This window comes from Syzygium oleosum, unplaced genomic scaffold (genome assembly GCF_021117445.2).
Source record: "Syzygium oleosum isolate NSW1041296 unplaced genomic scaffold, Sole_v2.1 Sole_v2.07, whole genome shotgun sequence".
NCBI lineage: Eukaryota > Viridiplantae > Streptophyta > Magnoliopsida > Myrtales > Myrtaceae > Syzygium > Syzygium oleosum.
The window spans coordinates 7,173,123-7,201,019 of record NW_026607491.1 but is presented as its reverse complement, the minus strand read 5'-3'; the positions used below and the strand labels follow the sequence as shown (position 1 = coordinate 7,201,019).

General features: G+C 41.8%; 6 protein-coding genes and 1 non-coding gene across 10 annotated transcripts; 5 read left to right on the top strand and 2 right to left on the bottom strand.

Moving 5' to 3' along the window:
• The first annotated feature begins 627 nt into the window (after positions 1-627).
• On the top strand, positions 628-5,720 carry LOC115677433 (4-diphosphocytidyl-2-C-methyl-D-erythritol kinase, chloroplastic). Of its 2 annotated transcripts, XM_030600603.2 has the most exons (11): positions 629-1,123; positions 1,247-1,342; positions 1,474-1,542; positions 1,715-1,816; positions 1,921-1,977; positions 2,447-2,647; positions 3,060-3,152; positions 3,246-3,345; positions 3,630-3,729; positions 4,983-5,068; positions 5,475-5,720. In XM_030600603.2, the coding sequence occupies exons 1-11, from the start codon at positions 899-901 to the stop codon at positions 5,579-5,581; spliced, it is 1,236 nt and encodes a 411-aa protein (XP_030456463.1). In that variant the 5' UTR covers positions 629-898; the 3' UTR covers positions 5,582-5,720. The 2 variants fall into 2 exon arrangements, with proteins under 2 accessions (XP_056168857.1, XP_030456463.1); XM_056312882.1 differs by lacking the exons at positions 3,060-3,152; positions 3,246-3,345 and having other exon boundaries at positions 628-1,123; positions 2,447-2,642.
• A 795-nt stretch (positions 5,721-6,515) lies between these two features.
• LOC115675931 (uncharacterized) lies at positions 6,516-11,259 on the bottom strand. 2 transcript variants are annotated; one of them, XM_030598749.2, is made up of 2 exons: positions 11,070-11,259; positions 6,516-8,645 (listed from the first exon to the last, which is right to left on the bottom strand). In XM_030598749.2, exons 1-2 carry the CDS (start codon positions 11,257-11,259, stop codon positions 6,613-6,615), a joined length of 2,223 nt encoding a protein of 740 aa, XP_030454609.2. In that variant the 3' UTR covers positions 6,516-6,612. The 2 variants fall into 2 exon arrangements, with proteins under 2 accessions (XP_030454609.2, XP_056168854.1); XM_056312879.1 differs by lacking the exon at positions 11,070-11,259 and adding an exon at positions 10,217-10,354.
• Positions 11,260-14,619: 3,360 nt separating this feature from the next.
• On the top strand, positions 14,620-22,485 carry LOC115674010 (uncharacterized). The gene is made up of 7 exons (XM_030596307.2): positions 14,620-14,960; positions 16,515-16,587; positions 16,741-16,834; positions 17,145-17,261; positions 17,345-17,402; positions 17,986-19,819; positions 21,528-22,485. The coding sequence occupies exons 1-6, from the start codon at positions 14,928-14,930 to the stop codon at positions 18,454-18,456; spliced, it is 846 nt and encodes a 281-aa protein (XP_030452167.1). The 5' UTR covers positions 14,620-14,927; the 3' UTR covers positions 18,457-19,819; positions 21,528-22,485.
• On the top strand, positions 19,241-21,635 carry LOC130138638 (ankyrin repeat-containing protein BDA1-like). The gene is made up of 2 exons (XM_056313356.1): positions 19,241-19,819; positions 21,528-21,635. Exons 1-2 carry the CDS (start codon positions 19,241-19,243, stop codon positions 21,633-21,635), a joined length of 687 nt encoding a protein of 228 aa, XP_056169331.1.
• Positions 21,732-22,235, top strand: LOC130138637 (uncharacterized). Its single transcript, XM_056313355.1, has one exon. The coding sequence runs from the start codon at positions 21,732-21,734 to the stop codon at positions 22,233-22,235; it is 504 nt and encodes a 167-aa protein (XP_056169330.1).
• A 140-nt stretch (positions 22,486-22,625) lies between the features above and the next one.
• LOC115674016 (cysteine proteinase inhibitor A-like) lies at positions 22,626-24,624 on the bottom strand. 2 transcript variants are annotated; one of them, XM_056312885.1, is made up of 3 exons: positions 24,385-24,624; positions 23,740-23,950; positions 22,626-22,918 (listed from the first exon to the last, which is right to left on the bottom strand). In XM_056312885.1, exons 1-2 carry the CDS (start codon positions 24,493-24,495, stop codon positions 23,747-23,749), a joined length of 315 nt encoding a protein of 104 aa, XP_056168860.1. In that variant the 5' UTR covers positions 24,496-24,624; the 3' UTR covers positions 22,626-22,918; positions 23,740-23,746. The 2 variants fall into 2 exon arrangements, with proteins under 2 accessions (XP_056168860.1, XP_056168861.1); XM_056312886.1 differs by having other exon boundaries at positions 22,867-23,626.
• A 3,117-nt stretch (positions 24,625-27,741) lies between these two features.
• Positions 27,742-27,814, top strand: TRNAA-UGC (transfer RNA alanine (anticodon UGC)). Its single transcript has one exon. It is a non-coding gene; the product is annotated as a tRNA-Ala (tRNA).
• The last annotated feature ends 83 nt before the right edge of the window (positions 27,815-27,897 follow it).

Here is a 27,897-nt window from a genome sequence, read left to right as displayed (position 1 = left end):
TATAACATGTAATTTAATATGAAATGTTTATCCAAGCGGGTTAAACAAGGAGGTTATAGGTGTTCGTAGGTTAAATTAATAATATATGCATTTTAGTAATATGGGTCGGGTCAGTTGTGGGGTATGGATCACTAAATTTATATTGCATATAAATTGATCAATTTAGATCGAATTATTTGTGACCCGACCCACCCATTTAATGGTCTACTCAAGAAAAATTGGAAGTCGTTGATGTTGTAATTATCTATTTATTATATTGAGATAATGACACAAATGGTTCGTGAATTTTGGCCCAATGTGTAATGTATTCCCTGAATTTTTAATTTGTTAAATGTAGCCTTTGAACTTTACCCAATGTATAATGTGGTTCATGAATTTTTAATTTGTTCAACGTGATCCAAATTTAATCCCTAAATTATATGAAATATTCAGTATTATCATTTCATTAATTCAAATTTAGGGACAATATTGAACATTTTCATATAATTAAAAGTTTAAATTGAGCATATACCAACGAAACACATTACACGTTTGAATAAACTTTAAAATTTCATATTGAATAAATTAAAAATTTATAAATCATTGGTATAATTTTCTCCCGTAACATTACGTTTCGGTCCACTTTCTCACTCCCACCAAATTTACCGAACACGGCATTCACGTTGGCGTCCGAACCGAAAGCGATGTCGGCGGCGATTGAAGACAAGGAAGGGATTGCCGAACCTAGCATCCCTTCGATTCCCTCTTTCTTCTGCTGCTGATTAATTAATGCACGAATCAAAATTCACAAACCGAACCTCACTTCTTCACCTACTCTTCTAGCTCGAGAGGTTCTTGCTCCTTCGAGTTTCATGCATTTGGAGGATTGAGTTCGGTTTGCGGAGCTTGAGGATCGAGGATGATGATGATGGCGGCGGCGGCGGCGACCACCGTGGCTTCTCCTCCTCCTTGTTCCTTCCTCCGCTGCAACCGCGTCGTCTTCCCGCCGCGCGGTTTCTCGCAGAGCAGCGGGGTCCGGCCTCCTCCCGCGCGATACGGCTCGTCTTCCACTTGTCTACGGCGGAGCGCGCCCATCAGGGCCATGGTTTCCGAGCCGACAGCGGGGAAGCAGCAGCAGCTCGAGGTCGTGCGGAACGTGTCTCTGTTTGTGTTGTTGCCGTTGTTGCTGCTGCTGCTGCTGCATGAGTGTTTGCTTTGTTTGCGTCGCTGAGTGATGGGTGTTGTTTTTGGTTGTGGGTGGGTGTAGATAGTGTACGATCCTGATGAGAGGATAAACCAGTTAGCTGACGAAGTGGACAAGCAAGCTCCTCTTTCTAGGCTCACTCTGTTCTCGCCTTGCAAGGTACTTCTTCTCTCCTCCTCTTATTCGGGGCTCCATCCACTTCTCTCTTTTTTTTAATTTATTTCTGAGGATTTTTTGCTATTAAGTATTCTGCTGGCTTTTGTATTGGAATTTGGTAATCTGTGGAGCAGGTTAATGTCTTTTTGAGAATCACTAGGAAGAGAGAGGATGGGTACCATGATCTGGCGTCTCTGTTTCATGTAAGGTTTCTTAATCTTGATCATCCTTTTTGCCGCCATGTCCCTGTTTGTGGTGCGGAATGTATTGAGGTTTGGGTTGGGTCCATGGAGAAGCACAGTTGTGTAGCACGAGTTTTTTCTGAGGTTGAGCTAATCTATATGTGTGCTTTGCATGACCTACTGGTGCTTCCAGGTAATAAGTTTGGGGGACATAATCAAGTTCTCTCTGTCACCATCCCAAAAGGATCAACTTTCCACGAATGTGCCTGGTGTACCTCTTGATGACAAAAATTTGGTATATCCTATGCTTGAGGGATTTGGTTCGTTTCAATGTCACCGTGTTCTTGGCATCATTACAGTATCTAATATGTGATTGTATTTTCTTTTGATGTTTCGCAGATCATCAAAGCACTGAATCTCTACAGGAAAAAGACAGGCAGCAACAAATTTTTTTGGGTGAGAAGCTGCCCCTTTTGTTTGTATTTGAGTCTGTTCGTGTGTGCATATAATTCTGATAATTCTTCAAAATTGGCAGGTGTAGCAGAAAGTGTTGTCTCTAGACAGTAAATGCTATTGTCTTTCTTATGTCTTATTTGCCTCAGTGAATTACATCAGGCCTTTCGTTAAATTGAAGTATTACAAACTAAAGAGAGTTGTGGTGATGTTAAAAAGCAAAAATGTCTTTGAATGTACAGTAAACATCAAAGTCGATGGGAATTACAGAATTGGTGTCCCTAACTTAATCTTAGATTGATGTAGACAAGAGTTCCAACTAAAATGGATATCACAATTTTTGGAGTAAATTATGCTGGAACACCTATGTGTAATGTAAATTACTGAACATCTGCACGAGTCCCACATTCTTTTATGTCTTGCTCAGGGATTTCTGATCTGACCAGAGACTCGAATTGGGGACATATGGCAGGTCCATCTTGACAAAAAAGTACCAACTGGAGCAGGACTTGGCGGCGGAAGTAGTAATGCGGCAACTGCACTTTGGGCTGCAAACCAATTCAATAGTTGTGTTGCAACTGAGAAGGAACTTCAAGAATGGTCTGGTGAAATTGGTTCAGATATTCCCTTTTTCTTCTCCCATGGAGCAGCATATTGTACTGGTCGAGGTGAGGTACGTCTGAACTTGCAGAATACTTGCTGGTAGTTAGTTATTTTCTCGTTTCTTGTTCAAACCTTACTTTTCCAGTATCGTCTTTTTAGCAGAAAGTACTTTTGTGGTTTCCATTCATTTGCTCTAAGAGCTTAAGAAGTCTGTGATAGTAGCCAATAATGCTTTGGAAGGAAATAAAACTCGATCCTAACAAGATTCTAATTTCCTTCTCTTGGCCTTGCGGCCACTTAGTTGATTAGAATGTTCATTGACCTATGCTATGCATCTGCATGGAAGACGATGAATTTCTGATCATCTTCTAATGCATTAATCAGGTTGTTCCGTGTACTTCTTCTATACCTTTCCATTTTTTTTGGTAAGTTAATATGATTCCAAGTTCCACCCAATCATTATATAGCCCTTATTTTTCTAGGTGGTTCAAGATATCCCTCCACCTATATCCTTGGACATTCCGATGGTTCTAATAAAACCTCCACAGGCATGTTCGACTGCTGAAGTTTACAAGGTAATAGAGTTGTGAGTAGTTAACGAAAACTCTAGTCAGCTTACTCCCTATGAGATGACAATTTTTTCTGAAGATGTTTCTTCCTATCCTCAGCGTCTACAGTTGGACAAGACTAGTAATGCTGATCCTTTAGCCTTGCTAGAAAAGCTGTCAAAGGATGGAATATCTCAAGATGTGTGCATTAATGATTTGGGTAAATGGACATGACAGCACTCCATCTTGCCTTTCCTCTGTTGCTTTCTGTTCGGAAAACTTATTCTGTGTGACTTTGTGACCTACCAAATATCAATACCTCCTTTCTTTTATATAGTTTTATTTGCAGAGAATTCCTTTCATTTTGCAATGAATATATATTTTTATATGATGCCAGACTTATTTTGGTAAAAAAAAACACTTATATTTGCTGGTGTTTGTCATAGAGACAGAATTAGTCGCAATCAGAAGTTTCATTGTTCAAATGTTTATATTTCCTTGCAGAAGCTCCAGCGTTTGAGGTACTACCATCTCTCAAAAGGTTAAAGCAGCGAATAATGGCTGCTGGCCGCGGACAGTATGATGCTGTTTTCATGTCTGGAAGGTACAGAAAAAAATAAAATAAAGTGATGCCAGTCTAAAGTCCTAATATCCTGTGCAGAGAGTAAAGTTGTCAGAGGAATATATTTCTTGAATATCTTATGCTTAAATTATAACCGAAAGCATTTAATGTAGATGTGCCTTTCGAGGCTTAAATGTATACAAAGTCAATTTATTAGGAGTGAGATGGAGAGACTTTTATATTCATCAATTTTGCAAAAGTGAGTCCATAACGAAGCATCAACCTAATCTTCAATTATTGTGAGGTATATCATGTTCTTATATTTCTCATCCATTGGCCAAAAAAACTAGAAAAACCTTGAAGTGGATCTTTTTCCATGTAAGGATGAAAAACATTAGCGTGTTGGGGTGACAAGGCTCATAATTGACTTCAAAATAATACCAACATACTGCTCAAATTCTTTAGGTACCTTGTAAACTAAGCACACAGACTTTTAGCCTCATACAAGATAATCCCGATTCATTTTTTTTCCTAATGAACCGTTGACCACACAGGATAGTTACTTGCAGCTCCAATATTTTCGCTAGCAACCTCAACTTTTGGACTCTCTACCTTCATCACTTTCTGTCCCAGGGCTAGATAATCTCGTCTTTGATAAACTGTGACAATGGTTTTTATGATGCTTGCCTCTGGAAAATATAGCTTTTTGAAAGAAAACTAAACTGTAAAGTTTCAAACATAGTTTAGAAGTTTAGAATAGAAACTGATGCCTGGATTATTACAGTTGCGGCATCCATTTGAACTTTTGTCGTTCAGGATTGTCCGACATCTACAATCTTCATCAAAATCTGGCAGTTCTTTTTTCTTTTTGGCCAAAACAATTATGGACTCTAGTTTAGAAAGAGATGTCCTTGTATTGGAATGTTTCCCTTAAAAGGTACAGGTCATCCATAATCCCAATTACCTGTTGTAAGTATGGCTTAATTTCAGTTCAACTATATCAGATAGATAATGATAGCAATATAAGCTACCTAAGTGATGAACATTATCACTCTGGTGCAATTACTTGAAATATCCTGTGTTTAAATTGTTTAAACAGTGAGCTGGAATTTGTTGTGATTGCACTGTTCCTTTGTTATTAATTTAATGGCGGTGTCTGCTCTCATCTTAGGGAGAGTTGGCTTTGAATGTTTTCAGATCTTCTTATACGTTCCAGGATCATGTTCTGATATCACGTATTCTCTTCCATTCCCACAAACTAATTTCCCTATGGTGTCCAAATTTGTCTGATTTAGTGGGAGCACAATTGTCGGAGTTGGTTCACCAGACCCTCCTCTGTTTGTCTACGATGAAGAAGAGTACAAAGATGTATTCTTATCAGGTAAGTTACTTAAGTATTGTCAACTAGTTATCTGTTTGTTTCCTTTCTCAATACGATTGCAAGCTTATCATAGCAATACTCTGGTTGGAATGGCCATAAAGACCTAGACAGGTTAAAAGCAGAAATAGACGAAGCAAATTCTGTTACCAGGCTTCAGTGTGGTAAAATATTTGACAAGAACAATCTGGTGATCCATTTCAGAAAAAAATACTTCGCCCTGGTTATTCTTATTTTCTGTGGACAGCCCTGCAGTCTTCTTTCTTAATATATGTTTGATTGGTACTTATTCCCCATATCCGAAGATCTGACAACTGTGAAAAAGATGAATGCAATCTTTCCTCATTCTTTCTTGGACGCAAAATTTACTCTGATCATGATATCTGGATGAAATATTTGTCCCGTGCAGAGGCCAACTTCATCACGCGAGAGTCCAATCAATGGTACGGAGAACCTGCTTCTTCGACAGCAACAAGTGCTTGTGGTTCAAGACCTGGTTTTTCCTCACTGCCATGATGAAACGCGAGCAAGTCCTTCTAGTTTGCTTTTCCATATTCTGTATGAATTCCCAGGATATTATATTGTAAGTGCTAATCGATGAAAAGAAAGTTTTTTCTTCAAGAAATGAAGAGGGATTGGCGATATTGGTGGTTAACCAACTGAAACCGATAGCGGTCGCAGCTCTGGCAGTGGCGGCCAGTTGCAATAGAGGAAGGTCTTATTTCTAGCTTTCCTAGTAAAGAATACGAGGGGAACAAATGATTCCTGGCAGGAATTAATCGTCCCTAAATCAATGCCATCTTATAATTGCGAAAGACTCGAGACGGTGCCGGAGAGTCCTCTTGCAAACCACTTGCAAATTAGAGGAGAGAGAGGAAAAACGTGAGAGGATGCCTTTCCTCTAACTCGATGGTTTGCAAAAGTATTTCGCATTGCACGTATCGAGAAGTGAACCTTCTTTGTGTCATGATTATACGATTTGGGCGCCCGTACAAATTACTCTCTAAGTTCGGTCAACAATCCAATAACACTCGGCTAGTCTCCTAGGGATTTCTGGACACCACTTTGACACTTAAGAAGGGAGGGGAGGGGAAAATGCGGAATGATAAGCGCTTTCCTAAACCTTTCTTGCCAAACGTAGCAGGGCCAAACCGTAGCTCGAAAGATTTTGTTGTGAGTCACTGGATGAGTCAGGAACTAGGTGAAATTGCACTCTCGAGCAATAATAGCACAAGCTGTTTTGTCCGGGGCGGACAATCCATCGCGGCAATTTAAATTGTCAACCGCACAGTGATGACGGAGAGGTTAAAACGGGGACGCTCCGATTCTACCTCTGATTATAGGCAAAGATGAAGGAACCTCTCTCTCTCTCTCTCTCTCTCCATGCAGACAGAAGACGAGCAAAGGAAACTGCAATGCAATTTTCACAAGAAGGTCATGCAACAAGATCTAACACATACGAAATCCAAATGCCATTCTTTCCTTTTCAAGTCTCCTTTTTTCTTTTCCATTTTATTCGTTGCTCGTTGGAATCCTATCTGAGAGGCCTACAGAGAAGGGGAAGAGACGAACTCTCTAGGCAAGCTAAAAAGATCCTTTCCTTCAAAAGGGGACGTCCACTCCCGAGAACCAGGAGCAGATGTGTCTGTAGTAGTAGCTCCCGATGCATCTTGAAGTCCCACGAGAGAAACGCCATTCCCATTGGAGGGAGCAGGTCTAATGCCAATGTTGGCACCCGCTGTAGGAACATCTGAATCGAACATGGTCGCCTTGTTCTTCATTAAAGTGGTCAACCCCATCAACCAATTGGTGGATCTTGGGGAAGACAAGCCCCGATCCAACGACCAGTCGACATTGGTGTAATCAAACTGCTGCCCCACTGTACTGTTGCTCCAGTCCACTGGAGAAGCAGCCCCTGACGAACCAGAAGAACCCAACCCAGAAAACAGACCAAGGGAAGAAGCAGCCGAGAGCGTAGGAGGTGCGCTCGTTCTACTCCACGAACCATTACCTCGGCTTGTCCCAGGCATATCTCCCAAACCACCGCCTTGTATGAATTGTTGATGCTGTTGAAAACCCATAGTTCGGCTTGTCCCTGGTGACTCCAACGGACTGCTTCCGAGACCCAATTGTTGATGATAATAAAGCTGGGGATACATCTGACCTGAACTCAGATGGCCCGTGCCGAGGCTTCTACTGCTAGGAATCTGAGGCAGCAAAGCACCTGACTTCATAATGTCAATGCCATTAGAAGGATGCCAAACGGGACCTGTTCCAGGGGGCGAGCCAACACTTATAGCAGGAACCTGCTTTGCATTGGCTGATTGTGGTCGCTGCATCATGATAACCGGCTCCCGGACTGTTCCTAGAGGAAGATGTTTTAATTCACCTCCAACAGCAACATAACGGGTCTCTCCTTTCGCCAGTGAAGGCGACACCTGAACAGGTGTTGCCATTGAACCGGATCCAGCACCAGGTCGACTCTTCTCAGCCGGCATTGCAGAGTGTAGGGGTTTCATCCATTCCAACTTCTGCTGAAATCTCTTCACCAGCTGCACATTCTTCGGGCCGGACTCCAAATAACCACTTGCATTCCCTGCACTTCTCGTGTAATTATAGTCTCTGTCATCTCTTCTCAGCTGGGCTGACAAAGACGGATTTGGTTTAAGCTGGAACATCCCAGAGTTCATGGCAGCAGTTGACGAAAGCTTGCCATTACTTAAACTAGAACAATCTCCAGTTTCTTCTGGTTTAGAAGGAGCAGAAGATAATTCTTGCTTCTGAGTTCTCAACAAATCCGCCGCCTTCTCAAGATCGCCCTCACAGGAGACAACAGCTCTCTCCACCTCCTGTTTCGAGCATTTAAACTTGGATACCATATTTGTAATCTGAGCAAGCTCTTCTGTTATGTCAATTTTCAAGTTAGTCCCACCGAACTTTTTATCCTTCTGATTATCAGCCTCTTCACCCCCTTCGAACAACCATGCAACTGATTCTTCTACCCTGCCTTCATTCATTATAAGAGCCATGGTTGCCCGTTCATGAGAAAAGCCCATTGCCACGAGCTGCTGAGCAAGTGCTTCAAGCTTTCTTGACATAAGATAGCCACTGCATCGCTCGTACAATTCCTGAGCTCGTCTCTCTTTTTGACGCTGATGCTTCTTCTCATTCTTTTGGCGGATTTTCTCTCTTTTGTCATTGTCGGCTCCTGGGACAGACTCCTGGCGACCAGGAAGATTGGACTTGTTTTCCTTATGGTCTTCCGACTCACCAGACCAGCTGCCGTTGTTGGAGACAGAATCGAATTCGACAACCACAGCAAGTGAGCCAGTCTGCTCGTCTGTCTCATTAATAGTCCTGAAGCGACCATTAGCTTGAAGAGGCGAACCAGATGAACTTGACACCGTTTCAAGAGAGTGGAATGTTCCTAAAAGAGGGTTGTATGCACTGGCAGGGACTCCAGAACCCACAGTTGCAGGTCCAGAGGGCTTGGAAGCAGCCTTTATCGGTTCCTTCCCAGACTTCTTGTCCTTAGACTTGGATTTGGACGCTGAAGACATTTCTAAAAGCGAGTAAGTACCTGAAACGTCACAGATCATAACAAAACTGCTTTTACTTATCCCAATATAACAGAATCGACAAATCAGCCAAAGTCAACGAGAGAAAAGCAGCTCTATTTACTGAAAAGCCATATCAGTAAACTTTTTCTCTTTCCCACTTCTAAAAAAAATTACATGGAGACAAGAAGACTGAAACGTCTTATAATCAAAAAGGCAGCACCATCCTTCTATTAATGAAAGCTATGAAAAGTAACCTACTAACCGTAGCCAAACACGAGACTGCAAAAACATGATAGGTTGTAAATACAGGGTAGCCATCCCATCTCAGAGAATTTTGAGTTGCATTTTTAAATACTTTCGGGTGACTCTAATAAGTTTAGATATATTAATGTCCATGGACATTTTTTGAACAACATCAACAATCGGAAGCAATGCACTCAATCCGTGAAAAGCCACCATCTAGGAACACTTTCAGGGATCATATTTTTAACTCACAGGACATAGGGAAAACAAAATTCTAAAGTTCAGACACCTGACTTGGAATGAGCCGTAATCATTTTATGGATCAGAGAAAAAGGGCCACCAAAGAAACTCAGGGATGAAAACACATAAAAGATTTCATTTGTTATGCTTGAGTGATTCTAAAATGGACAGCACAGTCCCTTCAAACGCGAAAATATTCCAGAAAGCATGTGACAAACTGAACAGATTCAATTCCAATGTTTGATACCAAGATCATTAATGATTAGTATTTTATCCACCAATCAGTCGTGGGGACTAGATTCTGTAAACATAAATCTCGAAGACAGAGCATGAGGAAGGGACATTAATTAGCTGACACTTTAGATTGATGAAAACATCAGCTATTCGCATAACTTATACAAAAAAATATATATGAACATGCATTTAAGCCCTCCAAGAAATTATCAGAGAGGCCAGCCTTCAGCTCAATAATATCCCAACAGCTATGACTACACTCTCTAGAGCCTAAATCATCAAATTCCCCATGAGGTTAGTGTGAGGTTCAACCATAACTACCAAATACGGAACAACCCCACAAAAACTTTTGATGCCTGAATGCCTCTGGGATTACTATTGAATATTTGTGCATTCAGTTCCTCTCTGCCCCATCAATAACCAACGCTTTTTGCAGGTGAGTTCACATGTCACCAAAAATACCATTAATATGTGTGGTCTTATGTGTTCGAGGAGAAACGTGAAAGAGAGAGATGGTGCCCAATGCGTACATAAAAAGTGTGAGATGAACTTAAAAGTAAAAGGCAGAGCTTGCATGCAATCACCGTCATCTTAACCCAAATAAAAAGTGACTAAAACAGAGTACTATGCCACAACTTGCCTAATCAAACTTCCTCGGATGATGGATGACATGCAAACTCCAGCACATATTCAGAGTGTAAGATTGGCATTGGTCGAAGAGGAGAAAGAAAAGGAAAAATACGAAATGCAAATACATCACAACGAGTACGATAAAGTCATGACCCTTCGAAAAAACGAATGCAGGCTTGAAAACATGCACGGCCCTCAAAATATATCAAGAATTTCTGTCGTTGCAGTAGTCTCTGCCATAAACCTTTAATAGAGGATTCAAAAAGTAAAATCTGACTTCCGTGTCTCGAGTTGAGAGTCCAGCCCAGTCCCTATGCTCAAAAGCTCCTTCTCGAGACAGATACCACGGTCCAGGAAAAAATCTAATCCGGGAAGCAAATACCAGTTTATGATCTAGATAGACCTAACAATCAGTCAGCCGGAATTGCTCGACAGAAATTAAGCGCATCATCAAACAAACAACGCACCATGCAAGAGCCGAGTTTTTCTCAGTCACCAAAACGGACACTCGACCTCTTGACCACGTATAATCCAACATGCTACAAAAGATTCTGCAACAACACGGATGAATCAAAACAATGAAAGACCTAGATATACCTAAACTAGTGCATACAGTAACCCACCAAATGCAATGCAGCAGCACACACTCTCTTCGCACATTCCGCAATCACACCAACAGGAGCCGCGTAAAATCAGAAAATCCCTAACATCGCCACGCCGCTCTGGTAACCAATTCCGCCGACACAAACAGGAAAAAGGCGAAGCGTTCCAGGAAAAAAAAAAGGAAGAAAGAAAGGAAAAATCATCGAACGAACAAGTCGCCGCCAACGCCAAGAATCGGCCGATCACGGATTAAGGAGGAGAATCGCGAGAAAAAAACTCTGCCAAGAACGGCGACTCTTCCGGCTCCCCGATACCTAACTCCGGCCGCTCGAATCGAAACACTAAACCACGCGACGAGAAGGAAGGGGAGAACACCACAGCGAAAGAACAAGAGGCAGAGAGCGGATCGGAAATCGAAACGCCGGGCGTCCCGCCGCCTCGCGAATGCGGCAATTGAAGGAGATCCGAGAGAACAGCCGAACAGAGAGACTGACCTGCGAGGGAGAGAGAGATTGATCGAGGGAGGAGGACGGCGGTGCTCCGATCGATCGGTCGGTCGCAGCCGGCGACGGAGCGGCGATTCGCGGAGGGGCGGGGGGGGTGGGGGGGAGGAAGGTGGAGACGGATAGGAATTTCGAGGCCCAAACTGAATAAGAATAGGGTTTTTGTTTTTCCGATATTCATCCCCCCCGATTTTTCTTGCCAATATTTTTATTTTTATTTTTATTTTGTATTTATTTATATATGCGTGTGTGTTTTTGTGAAATCGATATTTTCTGTTTTGGGTCCGTTGCAGCGGGAACTGTTTTTTCCACACTAACTGAATGGAACGGAACGGAACGGCGGCGAACCACCCTCGGGGGACGGCCTTTTCGCCGAACTGTTTTTCTCCTCCCCGTCCTCCGATTCTTCCCCCCACGTTTCGTCTTTTCGCCCCCCCGCCCCCTTTCTGATTTTTTTTTTCCATTTTGGTCCCTCGAGGTTATCCGTTTTCGCCGGAGCAGTAGCGGCGACTCCCGAGGGCCAAGTTTGGCACGACGGAGTGGGATGGAACTGGTTGGGACGGGAACTTGGAAACGCCCGGCGAGCGTGAAAATGGAGGACGTGTTTTTCAGGGCTCACGTTGTTTTTTATTGTAGAGGGGAACGACGTGAAAGGTATGTAATGATTATCTATTAACTCGTAATTAAAGTCGAGATGCAAAAAAAAATTTATGACTATTCATTTCAAATTCTTTTTGTTTTTCCTTTGAATTTGAAATTATATATATGAAAAAAAGCATTGATATCTTAAGTTAATGTATGTTTTCGAATGATTCGACACTCAATATTAAAAAATCAAAAATTAAAAAAAATTAAAAACAAAAAACAAAAAAGAAAGTATAAAAAGAAAACAACTACTTGAATAGACAGGAAAATTACCAAGTCAATCTTAAATCTATGATGTGGATATCAATTTATTCCTAAAATTTTCAAATCGGCCAATATAGTCCTAAACATTTGGTGATTAGAAATGTATGTTGTCCTTCCAATGGCAACAAGTCAAAACGACTACATTGAAAATTTCTAGAAAGATATAGAACTATTTTAGCCAAATTAGAAAGTTTATAACTTAATTGGCAACTAAACGATAGGATTGAGACTAATTGGGTAATTATCCCCAAACAGACCCATACAATTCTAGCATTCACTTTTGCTTCCTTTTTGCAAATAGATTTTCAGTCCAATTTAGAATGGTGAATCTCAAATCTTTAGAAATGCAAATGCTAAGAAATTTATGACAAGCAAGCATAAAAAGAGCCCAATATATAAGTTTTTGAAAATATTTGAATACGTATATTTAATACCATATTGATATCGACATTTATAGCTAAGCAAAAATATTTTATGATGTCCAAATTAAAATATAAAAGAAAGTTTAACGAATAATTATAGAAGGAGCAATTTTTAACATTTTGAAGTTTTCACGGACACTCACTACCCGAAAACACTGCCAAAGGTTAAAACACACAACTCAGTTCCCCAACATTCAAAGTACATAATGATGACATTCGTTGTTTCCAAACCGTCATTATTCGTTCAATGTTATCCTTAAATTGTTATGCATTTTTCTATTATACTTAGTCCATCAATTTAAAAGTAATGATATAAACATCAATATAGACTAACACCAATGTTCACCAAATTAACCGATGATGTGAGTTAACTATTGGGGTTTGCCCACCCTTCCTACTTGGGAAGGGGGATGTGCAGAGTTCGATTCCCCATCTTCTCAGGGAAGCTAGGATTGGGACGTGTAGTTTCAGATATGAGTTTCGACTCACATACCCGCAAGAGATAAGGTAAAAGTCTAAGATTGAGTTGAGAGTTGGAGTAAGACAGACAAAAAAAAAAAAAACCGATGACGTGAGTTAAAGGAAAAAGGAAGGAAATCAACTATCGAGTCGTTGGGCTCAAACAACAACTGTGCCACCACTATGCCTAAGTCCAGATTGCAACTCTATTTCGCGGTTACTTTTCATATATAGTATAAATTAAAAAAAAATTATAATTTTGGACGCCACAGAATATTGATGTCACCGACGATTTCCATAGCTTTTTCATTAGACTTTGAATGAGTTTGTTGAACCTCAGTCTAGGATGCAATTGAAATTGTCCAATGCACATCAAACCATTTCTCAATTGATAAATTGTCAATCAATGAAGACGTTACATGGCAAAAGCACACCTAGGTTGTAGGATGGGCGAGATGTGCATTAAAAACACACGACTAAGAAAGAGAAAAGGGGCAAAAACTTGTTCACACTTGCCAACCGAACAATGCCAACTTAAACGACGAAAAGGCCTGTCGAAAAATAAATAAATAAAACGAAAAATCAGAAAATTACAGATGAAAAAAAATAGTGTATTTAATGGAATGGAGCCCTAGACCCAAAGGCAGAGTCACTAGCCCGAATTAAACCACGTACAGACTTTAATTTTGAGAATCGACCCACTCCTACCACGTTGTGAATTATGCATTTGAATCAATTAAAAAAAGTGGGAAGTTTTATAGGGAAATATCGAAACAAAACTTATAACAATCCCATTTCAAAACGATATCCATCCGACGCTTTTATTAGTCAATAGAGACGAACACAATTATCGTATCTCGAATTATTATCTGATTAAATTATGCTTTCTTTAAGGCATGACGATAATAATTTTGTATGTGTTTACATCGAACGACGTAATAATTTCTTTTATTTAATCATAGCATCTCATACATAAGCAAATAATTACAACACATTTTTGCCGGTTCATTACACCCATTAGGAAATTCCTTTAGGATGTCGGGGATTCAAAGCCCAAAAAAATATATTTATAATCGCGGCGGTGGATGGGTCCTGCAATCCGTGTCCACATGCGGGTGCCATAAACACACGAGGAATCAATACTTGACGGTGACGAGAGCAAAAAAAAAAAAAGATATATAAACTTAATAAACCTTTCGACCAAAAATAATTAATAAACTTATTGTGAGGTAAAAATAGAAATTTACATATGCAAAAAAAAAGGGCATTTACACGAAAAAAAAAAATTAAATTCGAGAACCTGAAAAGAAAACTTTTCAGCCGAAACTTCAGGCCTTTCGGCATTATTCTTTCGATTGGCAAACGGAAAAAAGGATCGCCGCGACTTTTCGTGCGGCGTCGCCGCGGGTCCGTTTTTCCCCGTTTTCATCGTTCCGAAATACCGTCGCCGTGACTTAACGGCGCCCCCCCGCCCCCGCCCAGAACGGTCTAACGAAGCCCCAGAACGGAACGGGACGACGTGGCGACCGGCGATTGGAGCTCCGGCGAGAAGGACCACCGCTTCCGAGAGCGCAGAAGATTCGAGCCCAGCTTAATCCCCAGCCCGGGGTTTAAGAGAAAAAACAAAATAAATTAAATAAATAAAAAGCCACGAAATTTTCAAGAAGCTATATATATAAATAAATCAAAAGCGAGGGAATTGGAGGCGGTTTTTTACTTTTCCCTTTTCCTCAGAAAAAAGCGAAGTCGCAACTCTTCTGCTTCCTGCTTCTGCTTCTGCTGCTTCTGCTGCTGCTGCTTCTTCTTCTTCTTCCTCCTCCGTCCCTCCCTCCGTTTCGCTCTCTCGCCGGAACGGTTCTCGCCGCCGTTGCCGCGGTCGTCCTGGTTCGGGGGAAGGGGCTCCGTTTCTCTCTCTATCTCTATCCCTCTCTCCCCGTGCGAGCAGAGGCGGAGGCTGCGCTAGGGCAGGAGCGGAGGGGCTCGCCGCTCGTCCCCCTCGCGCGCGCGTGTTTTTCCTTTTTAGGGTTTTCGCCTCCGCCGTCGGCGACCGCCCGGCGACATGAGGAAGAAGCTCGACACACGCTTCCCAGCGGTAAGCAACTGCTAGTTTCTGGCCATGCGACACTGTTGCGGCGGCTGTTGCTGTGCCTTTTTCCCCCCTGTTTCCTTTTGTGCTTTTTAGGTTTTCCTTTTGTTTCTAGCTGAGCTGAACGCGTCGTGCACGGGGCGTGTTCGACATGGTTTTTTTTCACCTGCCGGGCCCGAGTTCGTGCTCCCGACTGTGATTATGCGCGGCTTTTTGCCGTATCTGATTAATCATGGATTCATTGGGAGAGAGGTTGTGATTGCGAATTTTCTGTAATTGCGACAGACTAATAGTTGATTTGAATTAGATTTTCCGGCAAAAGTCTTGCGAGCGGTGTTCATATTCAGTGGGACGTGCTTTTGATCATAGCTTACTGGGTTATCTGTCGTATATTCAAATGCTCGTAGCCATGCGGTGTGCATCGGATATGCACAACATCGGTTTTTTGGGCAGGTGGAGATTTGCCTGTCTAGCAATATTATGCACAACATCGTTAGTGAAATTGAAGAAAGAGCAATTAGTTTTAGAAGTCAAAGCTAGTTTCCTGTTTCCTTAGCCCGTAAAAATGAGGATATTTTGTTCCTCTTTGGAACATAGGTTAAAGAAATGTAGGAAGTCAAATAGTGATAACAATGGCCTCTTGTGCACAAAAACTGCACAAGCCATTATAGGACAAATGGCAAACTACTAACTATGGAATGGGCGAAATTCAAATTGATAGCATGAAAAGTTACACTATAAGAAGTGTTTTACAGGTTGAATGTTGAGCTTCTTCTCAGCTTATGGTCTCTTCAGGTAAAATTAGTGCCAGTTTGGAGAAGCCAGCGTCTATTCTGTCAGCATTGCATGGCTGTAAGAGGCATTGATAGTTGGAACTGTTTACCATTCTCATTTATACGCTTGTATTTTCCCCCTTTTCTTGTTCTTCTTCTTGCCGTTTGAGAAGCAATTAGATGACTCTGCATCAGTTTTTTTGGCATTCTCAAAATGAAAAGAAGTGAAAATTGTTTGCAGAACTTGCCAATTTTACAAAACTATTTTATTGAATAACAATTAAGTGCTTGCACAAATCATGAGGTAAGAATGGAATGTTTGATGCTAGCGCAGAAGGCGATCCTTGAAAGAAAATCGAGTTTTAAGGTTTGGACGGAAAATAAGCCTAGGATGCAATTTAGCTGGCAGACGCAGATCCGTCAAGCTTGTTTTAAGTTTTGTAGAGAGCAAATGGTTGATTGTTTAGGCTCAATGGTTGAGTGCTGAAACACTTACGGCAGAAGTGTTGAGATTGCATTAGGATCAAACCACAAGTGGACGTAGTGTTACTTTCGAAAACAGGGGTTGGCAACTTGTTGTCCGCTTGCATTACAGATGGATGATTTTTAATTTGCCCGACAACATTGGGACGACCAAATTAAAACTGTCTTGGTTTGTTGCTCGATGTCTTGATGTTTGTGCTTCAGGTTCATGTACCTGTCTGTGAATTCTCTTTCCTGCTGTCCCCCAGTCACTTTACTGTTTAGGGAATAAATTTGGTATGATTGACAGCGATTCCTTTTGTAGGCCCGGATTAAGAAAATTATGCAAGCTGATGAGGATGTTGGGAAGATTGCTATGGCTGTGCCTCTTCTTGTTTGTAAGTGTACATCATCTGCATTTTGGTTGATTTATTCCTCTCTAGTTCATAATTGATAGGATTGGCCTGGAGACTTGCTTTTGCAGTTGATCTCATTTATGTCAGCATGAGAAATCCCAATTTGATATATCAATGCTCATTGCCTTCTTTCAGCTAAGGCATTGGAATTGTTCCTGCAAGACCTTTGTGATCGGACATATGATATAACCTTGAAGAGGGGAGCGAAGACACTGAACTCCTTGCATCTGTAAGCAGACTTATAGTACTTTGTCTTCCCCCTTTCTCTTTCTTTCTCTCTCTTCCCTTCCCAGTCACGATTCTCATGTTGTGCTGGGGAGAATTGCTCCACTGCTTGCTTTTCTCTTTTTCTCTGCCTCCTTCAAGCATGCAAAATTGTATGTATGGCATTCCTGATCGGGGAGCATTTTTCTCTATCTTCCGCCTCCCTTCTTTTTCCCTTGAAAGAGAATACGGCAGAGTTTAGTGTTCCCTCTCTGCTCGTTTTCTTTCCTTTGAATAATTATTTTGAGGTGAATAACTCTGCTCCTCAATTGCAGGAAGCAGTGTGTTCAAACCTTTAACGTATTTGATTTCTTGAGGGAAATTGTGAGCAAGGTTCCTGATTTCGGTGGTTCTGACACTGCTGGAGATGATCGGACTGCTGCTAAAAGAAGGTTAGTTAAATGTGAATTTACAAGTTTACCATTTCAGTGAGGGAATATGGCTATTAATATCACATTATGTATTTGATTATCAGGAAAATGGTTGATGATGGGGAAAATGATACTGATGATGAATCAAAGAGGAGCCGCATGGTAATGTTTCCCATGATTATGGATATCATCATCATCATTTCTTTCCTTTTCCTTTATGTGGCTTGCCTCATCATGTCATCTCGACTGTCCAGCCCATTAGTTACACAGTATCTCATGTCCATGGATGAATGCTTAGTTGGCGTTTTTCAATCACTTTTTCTTTTGTGCTATGTCTGGGAAGGTGGAGAAAGTGGAGGGGATGAAAGTATTGATGGAAAGTTGAAAAAAAATTGAAATTTGTGCGAGTAAGAGTAAGAATGAGGTAAAATTAAAATTTTGTTTCTTTGCCCACCATTTCAAAACAAAGGCTTGTAGGTCTTAGGCAGTTTTTACGCTCTACTAACTTCATAGTATTATCAGTGTTTAATGAGTAACTTACTGCAGCTTTGTTTGTCAGTAATATGCTTCTGTAGCATTTCTTTGTTTGGATGTAACCAGTGTCAAAGATTAACAGCATAGTCATACATTCTTGCACCTCAAGATGATTTTTATCTGGTCTCTGAAGCTCGTTCGGCCTTATTAAACTGAATTCAGATTTACTGACAAATTTAAATATTTCTTCTCTGTGCCATTTCAATTTCAGAATGATACTGGTCACACAGGCAGTGCTGGGAGAGGGAGGGGTAGGGGCAGAGGTAGGGGTCGTGGGCGAGGTGGTCGAGCCTCAGAGGGGGATTTAACTGCGCAGAATGAGAAGTTCGAAGTCGATGGAGATGTTTCTCAGCAGGACAATTCGAATCAGGATCATGAAGGCACAGAAAATGGTGACCATCTCAATGAATCGAAAGAGAGCATTCCTACTCCTAGATCTGCTGAGCCGCCTGTTCGGAACTTTGACCTGAATGTGGATTTGGATGAAAATGGGGACTCAAAATCCATATTAGCTTCTTGTCCGCCCAGTATATCAGCAGCTCCTAACACTGGATTGAAGCATGAAGAATATCCTGGGTGGTCCCTTTCCGAAGTTGAGAAGATGGCTATCGATCCCATTCAGCTTGCAAACTTGGATAGAAGGATGGATGAGGATGATGAAGACTACGATGAAGAAGGCTAGGTCAGCAGGGTGTTTTAGTGCTCTTACTTTGTGAATCCTCAGAGTTGATGCAAAATCATTAGATGTGTTTGGATAGATTAGACAGCTCACATGCTAAACTTAGGAAACAATGTCAAGACAGGGCCGAAACTGACTATATCCAAGCTCCTTTAGGAAGTTCTTAGTTTAACGTGTCAGATTGTATACATGTACAGAGGCTTTTGATGGTTGTCACTTGGTGTTATCATCACTCAGCTTATCATTGTCACTAACTTTTAATCCTTTTTAGTTTGAAATGTACTGACGCCCTCAAGTCTATTTCGTATTTCAATGCGACAGCACATAATCTTATATATGTGTAGCCATCTTTTCTTGCACTCCTGTGCGTCGGGAAAAATAGTGTCTTCAATCCAATGGATCAAGAGTGACCAGACTGTTCACCAAAGACAATGTCCGTAATGGCGGGATACGATCTCGCATTTTCCTTCTTATTCTTGGGCTGATGTTATGTCATCGGATTGACAGGTGTTCGCATTTGTAGGGGCTTTTAAAGCCTTAACCAATGTAGAGTGTTCTGTGTACCTAACGGTCTAGAAGTTTGATCCTCTGGTTTGAGTAACTTTTCCATCAATCATCAAATGTCCATTGTCTGAAAGGAAGGAAGCCAAGGTGTTTGCTTGGGTTATTGCAGTGTCCCATCTTTGCTCTGTGCATAAATGCGACGAACCAAGCTTCTGAAACTAACGTCAAGAACCACAAACAAACCAAAGAAGCAGAAGGCTCTTATCGTTCTGGACAAATTCCTATGGATCCTAGGCTCTCCAAAGTCATCCAGTACGAAGATGTCATCTCTCTCCGGGCCTTGTTAGCCGAAGATCCGCTGATTCTGGAAAAAGCCGTGCTGGGACCAATGGCAGAGACTCCTCTTCATGTGGCTGTGCTTGCTGGGAATAGCGAACTCGTGAAGGAGATTGTTAGCAGGAAGCCCAATTTTGCGAGGGAATTGAACCACGATGGCTTCACACCATTACACATTGTGTCGGCCATGGGGAACCTGGAAGTCATGAGGGAGCTTCTAACGCTAGGCCCTGATCTTTGCATGATCAATGACAAAGACGGCCGGATGCCGCTCCACTATGCGGCCATCAAGGGCAGGGTCAAGGTAATTGAGGAGTTACTCTCTAAGTGTCCTCAAGCCCTCAAGGAACGCACTGCTCGCGGCGAGACCGCGCTTCACCTGGCTGTGAAGAACAGTCAGTTCGATGCGCTCAAGAAGCTGGTGGAAAATGTCAGTGAAGATGGAGATGCAGACAACCTTGTGACTGCCGTGGACAATGATGGGAACACAATCTCACAGCTGGCTGTGGCTTCGAAACAGCTCCAGGTATGTTCACGCCTTCATGGTAGTTCGCAAAGAATTGCTCTGCTTAGATGCAGGACTATGGCTAGTCAACAGCCCGATAATTTTACTTCTGTTAGAGGAAGCAAAACAAGTGGGTCAAGTGAAAATCTCTCAAAGGTTCCTGTCCTTGTCAAGTCCTGAAAGTTTTTTTCTCGAGTGAAGCACTGTAGAACAAGATAACAAGATTAGCTTGAGAGGCAAATGGTCATAAAGGCTAAAGAGTCTGAAAGACAGTAACCCAGATGGATATGGTTCGTGGGTGTTCTTACATCAGCTCAATCTATAGAAACTAGTCTTTGCACAGATTGCAGGAACCAGATAACCATTAGAGTAAGAAGAAATGGTTAAAAAGTCGGACGGCCTGTCGATTCTTTATGTTTAAACATGAGCTGAATCGATTTAGAACGCGCCAATGATCAAGACAAATCTACGGGGCAAAAGAGGTAGAGAAACAAAATAACCCTCTGCGTGATGTTTGACATTCTGTGCAGTGTAGGAAAGGGCATCGCTTGTTTTCGCAAATTCCTCCGAACCAAAGAAGAAAGAAACAAAATCCAAAAGTTCATTGCTGTTTTCGCAAATTCCTCCAAACAAAAGAAAAAAGAAAAGAAAAGAAGAGTCATGTCGTTTGAGATAAGTCGGCAAGATGACTCCGACTAATCCATTTATCAACTCTGCTAATAAAATTGGTGCCGCTCACAAATCATGACTAATCCTTTCTGAAACAAAAGAGCTGTCCTAATCTGACACTGATTGATTGACGCTACGGGGGCCAAGTGTAGCCGAGTGTCCCGTTTTAAGCGTTTAAGTGATTGATGGTGCATCTTCAGAAATTCTACAATTCTTGAGGAAAAAAATCTGCTAGAAGGTCGTAGAGGATGCTCTGATTTTGCTCCATCTGTCGTCAAATGCTTGTAACCGAAGGGTCGTGGACCCAAACTACCAGATTCTTCTTCCACAACTACCAATCTAAAAAACAAACTCTAAATTCATTCAAAAAGCATAATTCTTTCAACAAGTAACTCGACTTGCTGTGATCATGGTCCCCTCAGACATGGTCCATAATATTGACATCAACAGCTATTCAAAACTCTCACCAACCAACTCATGTATGCAATGGTACAATCTATCAGCTGACAAAGACTTGCCTGCCTATAACTTATGCTCTACATGCGCTGCATCTCCTACAAATATCTTTTAGATCCGCGTCTAGTCCCCTGGGTTATATCGACAGTCTCGTGAAAGAATAAACATGGGATTGTATCTTGTGACAGTAAGTGTCTCGGTGTGGCAGTAATTTTCTCCACGTGTAGTGATTTCGGGCTAGAAACTTTCATTGTCGAGGTAGTAATTTTCAAAGCGATGCAGCAACGGACACAGAATCATAGAATCTCACTGATTCCCTGCAACACCATCCTTTTTCTTGTAGAAAATCTTTTCACCAAGGATGGAGATCTAAAAAGAGAAGAATGAAACTATTAGGACATTGGATCTTGTCACTGTTGGCATATGAACGTAGTTCTAGAGCATAGTCGTTTACGACCTTGAATCTTTAGATAAGTAAGAATTGGTTGCTAAAAAATCTGCATAAGTTGCCCAGTTTCAAGTTCTAGCTGTGAGATAACATATCTGACCCTAGCCTCCGAATTTTCTCATTCTGCTTGTTTATTCAATATGGGAAAAATGGCAGATCCTTGACTTCCTGAAGAAGCAAAACATGGTGGGCAAAGACACTATCGATGTTGTTTCAGTTGATCAGCTCGATGAACAAACTAATGCCAAGCCTCAAGCAAAATGAATCAAGAAGGCAGCGACAAATGCAGACTTGACGCAGCAGTCAAGCCAATCTACCGATGACGACTTGAGCAGCAGCATATGGTCGGAAGTGGAGGAGATGGTACTAGTCGTGGCCAGTTTAATAGCAACCATCACGTACCAAGCAGGACTGTCTCCTCCACAGACTATTTGGAGCGACAACATGCAGCTAGACAAGCAATGCACGTCCCACCATTCCTTCTTCAGCTCGACAAATCTATGCCCCATGGCTGCTTACTATCTCTTCATGTCCTTCAACACTTCTGGGTTCTTCTCCTCCATTTTCCTCATGTTCTTCTTCAGGAAGCCATCCTACGTCCAGGTTCTGCTGCCCGTGGCTCTACTCTCCATGGTTGTCACCTACGTGACTCTTTCCGTGACCATGTCCCCCAACGGTCTCTCCTTGCTCCTGATATACGTCGCCACACTCTTGATCTTCCTCTATTGCATGTTAGCAGTCGAAGTGGTTAAGACAATCTTCCGCAATGCCTTCAGCTTTGCAGCAGGCAAAGTAAGCGACGTGACAAAGGCGATTAAAAACCGTAGGTCATCTTCAGCAAATGTCTCCAAATTAAGCGCATGATTTTTGGTTCATTCAAGTCTTCCCGGTATTTACACGTGCATGGTAAGATCAAGGTCTATAACTTTTGCAGTTTGCACTCACTTGTGGAGCGGTTTGAGAGTCTCTTACAGTTTTCCCTTCATGCCTCACTATGTGCTGTGCTGCCCCGTCCCTTGTGCGAGTAGAAAATTATGTGCTAAAGATAGATTTCTTCACTTAGTGTACTATACTGTTCAAATATGCGGCGCTTGTTCTTGCTTGTCCGCTGAAACAGTTCGAGGTATCACGAATGGAAATTAGAGTCCATGTTCTGCGTGCTAGAGGCAGCTGAGTATAAAGTCGGGTTCCCCAGTTCCCCCATAGTTAGCTAAACTGGACAACATCAGATCCACCGACCAACACGAAGAGAACTTTAAACGATAACCAAGAGGAAAATACTTAAGCTTTACATAACACATGGTCAAAGCACCAAACTGAATGGTAAGAACTAAAGCAGATACACAGAAAATAAGTCATGTCTCAAGATCTACACTTGACATAACAATGGGTACGCAGGTAGCAACTTTCATATGTCCTTACAAGCAAATTCAGAAAACAAGTAGTTTCTTTTCCTATCGTGGAAACACCTTCAACTTTATTATGGGCCTTTCACTTAGGGTCCTCCTAGAAAACCGCAGGCAGGCCTATACATATCTTCGGTCACCTGAAACTGAAAGAAAGAGACAATTGGTAAGGCTTTAATCAATTTAGGTCAATGATTATGACCACACGGACAATACTGCTGCTAAACAAACTTAGTTCCCTAAAGCATGAAATGGTGTTTGGGCACGTGTGATTTTAACATGTTTGGGATATAATTGTTTATCCGATTTCATTGAATCATCCAATGACTATACAGAAAAATTACCTACATAGCTCGTTAAGGTACAATTAATAAAGCTACAAAAACCAAATCAAGAAGCTCGATTCTTGTGCTAAGCATGGCAATCAAATATTCAGTGAGTTCTATGGAGAACACTGCCATCTAGATTCAAACATTCAACTGATAGGCGAATAACCTATCAACAATGCAGAAAGTGGCTGTCTACCGGTCCTAGACACCGAGTGCAATGGATCTTTTAGTGTGAAAAACAAATTGCCAATGGCAAGCCTTGCCCTGAGACTACAGATAAAACCTACCAAAGTATCCCCATGACAAACTAGTGTTTTAGTGAGAACTCCAATCACATGTATAAACAAACAAATCAGACAAAGTGTGTAACCTGCGTGTCGTTATCTAGTTGTCAAGTTAACGCCGATATTCCATCCTCAGAAATTAAAATTAGGATGAAAATGGTAACCTTGGAAGTTTGGAACTGCATACAACCCATGTTTCTGACGTGAGAGTGTATCTCAGGAGAGATCAAGTGCAACTGCCAAGAAAGATGCATATGAAAGAAAACTAATCCCTACATGCTGGGAGCACGCGTCAAACACAATGCTAATCAACATTAAGCATGGACATTTTATTTCTAGAAATTATTACCCTGAAGCTAAGCGCTAGCTTCGCCGGGGGCGGCATCAACGGGCTTAAATTCCTGGACCTCCTTGAAATTCATCCACGGCTTCACCCAAACCTTAGCTTTGTACAACTTCTTGGCACCGCCATCGGTTGCTTCAATGGTGATGTAGTACACAGTACCCGCAACCACCTGCTGCTTCGCGTCAACCACCTTCACATACTGCAGCATCGCATTCTGGTAACCCCCGACAACAGATTTCACACCATCAGCACATTATCGACAAACAATTCGAACCAAAAAAAATGGGAACAATATAAATAAGCACGACTCTCCGCTACTTCAAGCTCGCGCTTTCCTTTCTAAGAAACTCCAGCTCAAAAACTGATTTTTCCCCTCCCCTTCGAAAGATACTCAAGAACCCAACCCCAGAAATCCATCAATCATCTGCTCCTGACAGAACGAGATTACGATCAAATTCCAGCAGAGATCCCCAAAATTCACCATACCCACATCCCAAAATCCCTTCTTTATCGTCAGCATCGCTCATGATTAGCTCAACCACAGCAATCGTTTCAGACAAAAAAGAAAAACAAAAAAAACCCATACAAAACCCACGAAAATCTCATCAAATTCCAATCACCCATCAAACCGGATCAAATTCCAAGTACCTCCTTCTTGTTGTGCTCCTCGACGGCGAAGCGAGCGAGGCCCACGACCTCGAGGCTGTTCTCCTTCCCCTCCACTTCGCGAATACCTCCCGGCGTCGGCGTCGACGACATTGTTCCTTGACTTCGGAGTCTCTCTCGCGGTCTACCAAAAGATAATTATGAAACAGAGAGAAGAAGCCAAAGCGAATCGTTTTCAATTTGATAGCGCTGTCGTATGAACAGAAGGCTGCTCGCCGTGGCCTTTCGTTTTTGGGTCGCTGTTTTATAGATTTTTCCACCGTTAACCAATCATGTTCGCGTATGACCAAAAGAAAAAAAAGAACAAATCATGTTCGCCACTTGACCCTTCTTTTATTTTCTTTTCAAACTGTTTAATTTAATTCAATCTCAAATCCACGTCAGATGTTACAATCCCGGAAATTTCGAAGGTGCCGCTGCTTCGTGTCGCGTCAAGTCGAATCCTGGAAAGATATCGATTTGCAGGTGTAGATTAGATCTGTCAAAATGGGTTATTGACTAAATTCCTAACCCGTTTTTGATGGGCTGAGTTATTACATGAGTTAATTATATTTAGTTTATGAGACATAATTGGGTTTAGAATGATAAAATTCACGAAAATATGGGTGTTAAATGGGTTCATAACTTAGATAGGCCCAACCCACATTTACGACTCTCTCGCCCTCGATCGATCTCGAGATTACTCATTTCACACTCTCACCTCAGTTTAAATTAAATTTGGATGTGTTTCGATGGGTATGAGTCACTATATTTGCATTGAATGGAAATTGGTTAGAACGGATTAAATGGATCAATTTGGATCGGATAATTTTCGACCCGACTTACTCATTTGATGGGTCTAGTATGGACCGTTAAATCGATAGGGTCTCACATAAGATCCTTGGGAATCGAAAGACTGCTTTGATCTTTGGGGCGTGGCTTGGTCTTCGATTCGGCTAATTTTTTTTTTTAGGCTTGGACATGAGAGTTTCCGAACATAAAATTTTTCTAAAAGGTAGAGGGGGTAACGACAACCAATTGGTAGTAAGAATTTTATTTCGATGGGCTTCGGCAACCCAATCCGCAACTTGCTTGACTTTTCGGTCACTAGTATTGGCTCGAGCAGGTGGGGTGGTGGGCATGCCAGGGTGGCGCCAATGAGAAGAATCTCGGTCAAATGGGATTGGGTGTTGACTTTTCCTCATATCGTGAATTGGCTTTTGAGTTTGGTGCTTCAAGAGCAAGATTTGAACATGGGAATTGGGATTGGCAACGAAGCAATCGCAGTTGACGATTCCAATTTGCTCCAACGTGTGAAGTTAGTTCCATCTCCTGTCATGCCATCATTTTGTTAGAAAAATAATAATAAAAAGGGCGATATGAACTAAATCTCCGTTACTGGAGCGATATAATCGTTTCACAAAGATTAAGTCTCTCTCGTGAATCGTCGCTATATTGTTGCGAAAAGAGCGAATATGATGGAGCCCATATCATGTGATCAGATTATGAGCAGGCCGATGTATGTATTCGGATTTCTTACCAAACGTCCTCCTCCCTCAAGAGAAATTTCACGTGCTCCTTGGCCTTCACATCGCGCGATAGGCACAAGGATCCGACATTAACATTAATGGAGACCGCAAAACATGCGAAAGGGTCGACGAAGAAAAACCGAAAAAGTTCCTAAGAATCCCAAAATTAAGCCTAATACCTAAAGGGAAATCCGGTGGAGTCAAAGGAGCCGGTGGAGACAAAGGAGGGATATTGGCCTAAACTTTCCCCTGAATTTAGTCTTTGTGGCCAAAAGGACCAACGTGAACTTCTTGTTAACGTTTTCATGGAACTCCGCCACCGCCGCTCTCTCGTATTTGAATTGAATTCAAAGTCATCCCCCATTTGATTGATGGTCACGCTCACGGAATCTGGTTCCCTCAATTTGTTTATGATCAATGCGCGATCGCTTTGCCATGCCGGGATCTTTCCCTTCGAAAAGTGATACTCTTGTCTCGCATCGGAGTTTCCCCCCTTCCCATATATAGTTTATAATCCAAAGCAAGCTCTGGAATCGGTCAACGAGAATATTAGATGTTTTGAACCTTTTGGTGTCCGTTAGTAGGTTACGTGATAATTAGAAAAAATTCCAATCGACGCACCTTTGGGCCTAATTTGCCGCGGTCAGCCCAAGCCCGTCTAAGTCGATCGTGGCTATTTACACTAATCAAATATTCATCAAGGGTCATGAATCAATAAGCCCTCTTTGCATTGGTCGTGAATAGGTAAATTACTCGTTGGTATGGTGGCGGTTTTGGATAATATAGCTATCATTACTCGACGGGTAGTCCTTATCTGCCTTAAGCTTTTAGCTTTACCAATGTTGACATTTTCCCAAAGTGACCCAAAAATTTTTGGCCAAATACCTTTATCTTTTCCCAAGGGACTTTAGAGACTCAAAGTCCTTGGGAAAATTGAACCAAACGCAACCTAAAACTTCCTTGAAAAAAGAACTGATTCCACGCGAAGAGTTGGCATGAAGAATGTTTCAGTGGGCTTCTCTTCTCTCAAACTTGAAACCCAAACGCCACTTTCGACTTTGCTTTGACCAATCATCTTCGATCAGCAACCAACGATACTAATTGAGAGTCTCTCTCTCTCTCTCTCCCTCTCTCTCTCTCTCTCTCTCTCTCTGCAACTCTAATTCGTTCTGCAATCAATGTCGTGAGGGCTCGCTTGTGCGACCGAATGGGAAATCCAACTGATGAATGAGATCGTCTGGCCATTCTATTGAAAAAGATACTAATTTCAATAGCATAGACTACGAAGCGATTACAGAACGGATTAAAACAAAGGGAGCAGTGAAAACGGTAATCATCTCGTTTCTTTTATGTCCCCTCGCTTGTCCCTGTTTCTTTTAATGTCGGCCTTGTTGCTCGTTTAGTGCTTTTCTTTTCCTTCCTTCAGCCGGGTATATTGCTGCTTATTATGTTAGTCAACATCTAGATTTCTATCTCTAGACCTTTCTTTTTGGATGGGAAGGTGAACTGTTGGTTGGGTTGAAAGGGTATATCGGTGTAAAGTGGGAATTCTTGTACGTACTCAAAGTCTATCGTAATTGTTAATCATGTAGGCTTCACCGTAGATTTCATCACGAAATCAATGACCATAACGAGATCAAATCTACAGCCTCAAGTCTGGGCGAAAGGGGATGGAGATATCTAAAGATGAGAAAGAACATGTACCACACGACGGCCAAGGAAAAGTGGAGCGACAAAGAAAAGAATTGGACCAAAAGAAGAAGGCATTATAACAATAATTGTTGCGAACAATTTGAGTAATAGATAAAAAATGAGGAAAGCTTACCGGAAAGGGGATGTAGCTCAAATGGTAGAGCGCTCGCTTTGCATGCGAGAGGTACAGGGTTCGATCCCCTGCATCTCCACTTTTTAACTACTACTCTTACTTTTTCGCCTTTCCTTTTTCTCTCTTTTCCCAAAGTACATATCGCTGAACGAAGACAGTACA